Consider the following 2,098-nt stretch of genomic DNA (forward strand, 5'->3'; position numbering starts at 1 on the left):
TTTTTTTTTTTTTTTTTTTTTTTTTTTTTTTTTTTTTTTTTTTTTTTTTTTTTTGTAACTTTCGTTAATTTTCTGATTCCTAAGAGTGTGTTTGATTCGATCTAGCTATAATTTTGACCAATAATCACTTTAATTATTATTATTATTATTATTATTTCAATATATTTCAAATCCAATTGGTTTTTGAAAATAAAAGCTTTTTTTTGAATTTTTAAAATTTAATAAAAAAAATGAATTTCAATTCTTTTTATTAGAATTTTCAATATTCTTTTATTCTACCATTAAAATTGATTTGATTTTGAACATTATAGTCCTCATTAGTTTTTTTTAATTTAATTTAACGGGAATACAAGATCGAATGATCTGTTAGATGACGAAAGTCCCACATCGGCTAATTTAGGGAATGATCATGGATTTATAATCAAGGAATACTCCCTCCATTGGTACGAGGCCTTTTGGAGAAATCCAAACCAAGACATAAAGCTTATGCTCAAAGTGGACAATATCATACCATTGCGGAGAGTCGTGTTCGTCTAACTTGGTATCAAAGTCATGCCCTAAACTCAGTCGTGTTATCGACCTTTATAATGATAATTTATGCATTGATAACGTTATGGAATAACGTAACTTTCTATATATTTAGAATATAATCTCTAATTTTATGAATAGTTACATTACTTGACATGCATTTGGATTTTCGTCGCTAAACAATTGAGGAGCGTAAACGTAGTGAACGAAATAAGGAGCGTTATTTTTATTATTATCGGTATCTTTGGTTTGAATCTCTGCAACTATCTTGGTCGTTGTCGTCGTCGTCGTCTCGGATGAAGATTTTTCTTTAGGCTTCTCTTTTTGCTCACTACTTTCTTTCTTCTTCTCCGGTGGCTTCGATGAATCGACCGCCGTAGTAATGTCAGCGTGTTTCTGCAGCTTCTTCTTCAGATAAGACTTGAACTTCTCTGGTTCTATGGTTCCTTCCATTGTTAGGGTTTGAGCTTTCATGTCTGTTTTCACATTATATATTCCTGCAAATATTCAAATTATTTGTCCTTCAAATGGGAAGTTTTTGTGTTTTTCATAACTTTTTGGGCTGTTTTTATAATTTAAAAAAATAGTATTTTTGTTCGTTAAAATATCATTATGGTCCTCGTATTTTAAATTTATTCTATTTTAGTCGATATACTTTTTAAAAATTTAATTTTAATCCCAACTTTGTCATGAATCTCAAAATTAGACATATTATTAAATTTATTAAATTAGGTTTAAATTAGACAAAAAGAAAAAAAAACATTTAAAAATAGTTTAAAATAATTATTAAATTTGTCCATTTTAAATTAGATCTTAAACATTACAAAATTTCATTTTAGTCCTTGAATTTTTAAAATTATTTTAAGATTTATTATAAAAAATTGAGTAGAATTTATTTTCTAATTTTATAAACGGATCAAAAGACGAAATTTGAGGACTAAATCACAATATTTAAAAGTTTAGGGTTCAAATTAAAATAGAGATTTTTTTTTTTTTTTTTTTTTGAATTTTCTAACTTAAAAATGGTTTGAATAACATATAGAGATGAAAAATAAAATAAAAGACCTTTATGCTTTAGCAAATTGTTCTTGAGGTCTTTCTCGCATTTGGCGCAGTGCAAGTGAACCTTAGCTGTTATTGTGCGTTGAATCTGCCAAGTGGAAAATAATATATTTAATTTAATTTAACATATATATATATACTAAATATATTTATGATGTAATAAATATGTAAATAAATATTTAATTGATAAATAATGAAATTATACTCACGAGGCTTGGCTTGGGTTTGTTGTCGTTGGGTTTAGGAGTTTCTTTCTCCTTGGGCTTGACTTTGGGAGAAATTAAGTCAACCCTTTTCTTGCTCAATTTCTCTATTTGCTTGTGAATTTTGAGCACATCCAAATTGGAACCTTTCACCCTAATTTCATTTTTCTCCATATCAACTTCAACATTATGAATCCCTAATATGAAATTAAAAAAAAGGTTAATAATTAAATTAAAGTCGGTTTTTTTTTTTTTTTTTTTTTTTTTTTTTTTTTTTTTTTTTTTTTTTTTTTTTTTTTTTTTTT

At 26.1% G+C, this 2,098-nt stretch overlaps 1 protein-coding gene across 1 annotated transcript in view; it reads right to left on the bottom strand.

Annotated features, from left to right (window-relative positions):
• Positions 1 to 640: 640 nt before the first annotated feature.
• Positions 641 to 2,098, bottom strand: part of LOC111432082 (heavy metal-associated isoprenylated plant protein 4) — a 2,418-nt gene continuing 960 nt past the window's right edge. Inside the window, exons 2-4 of the mRNA XM_023068882.1 lie at positions 1,800 to 1,990; positions 1,594 to 1,678; positions 641 to 1,025 (exon numbers count right to left, since the gene is read on the bottom strand). Coding sequence (XP_022924650.1) covers positions 670 to 1,025; positions 1,594 to 1,678; positions 1,800 to 1,990 — 632 coding nt within the window. The 3' untranslated portion in view covers positions 641 to 669. The remainder of the gene's footprint in view (positions 1,026 to 1,593; positions 1,679 to 1,799; positions 1,991 to 2,098) is intronic.

This window comes from Cucurbita moschata, unplaced genomic scaffold (assembly GCF_002738365.1).
Source record: "Cucurbita moschata cultivar Rifu unplaced genomic scaffold, Cmos_1.0 Cmo_Scf00037, whole genome shotgun sequence".
In the NCBI taxonomy this organism is placed as follows: domain Eukaryota; kingdom Viridiplantae; phylum Streptophyta; class Magnoliopsida; order Cucurbitales; family Cucurbitaceae; genus Cucurbita; species Cucurbita moschata.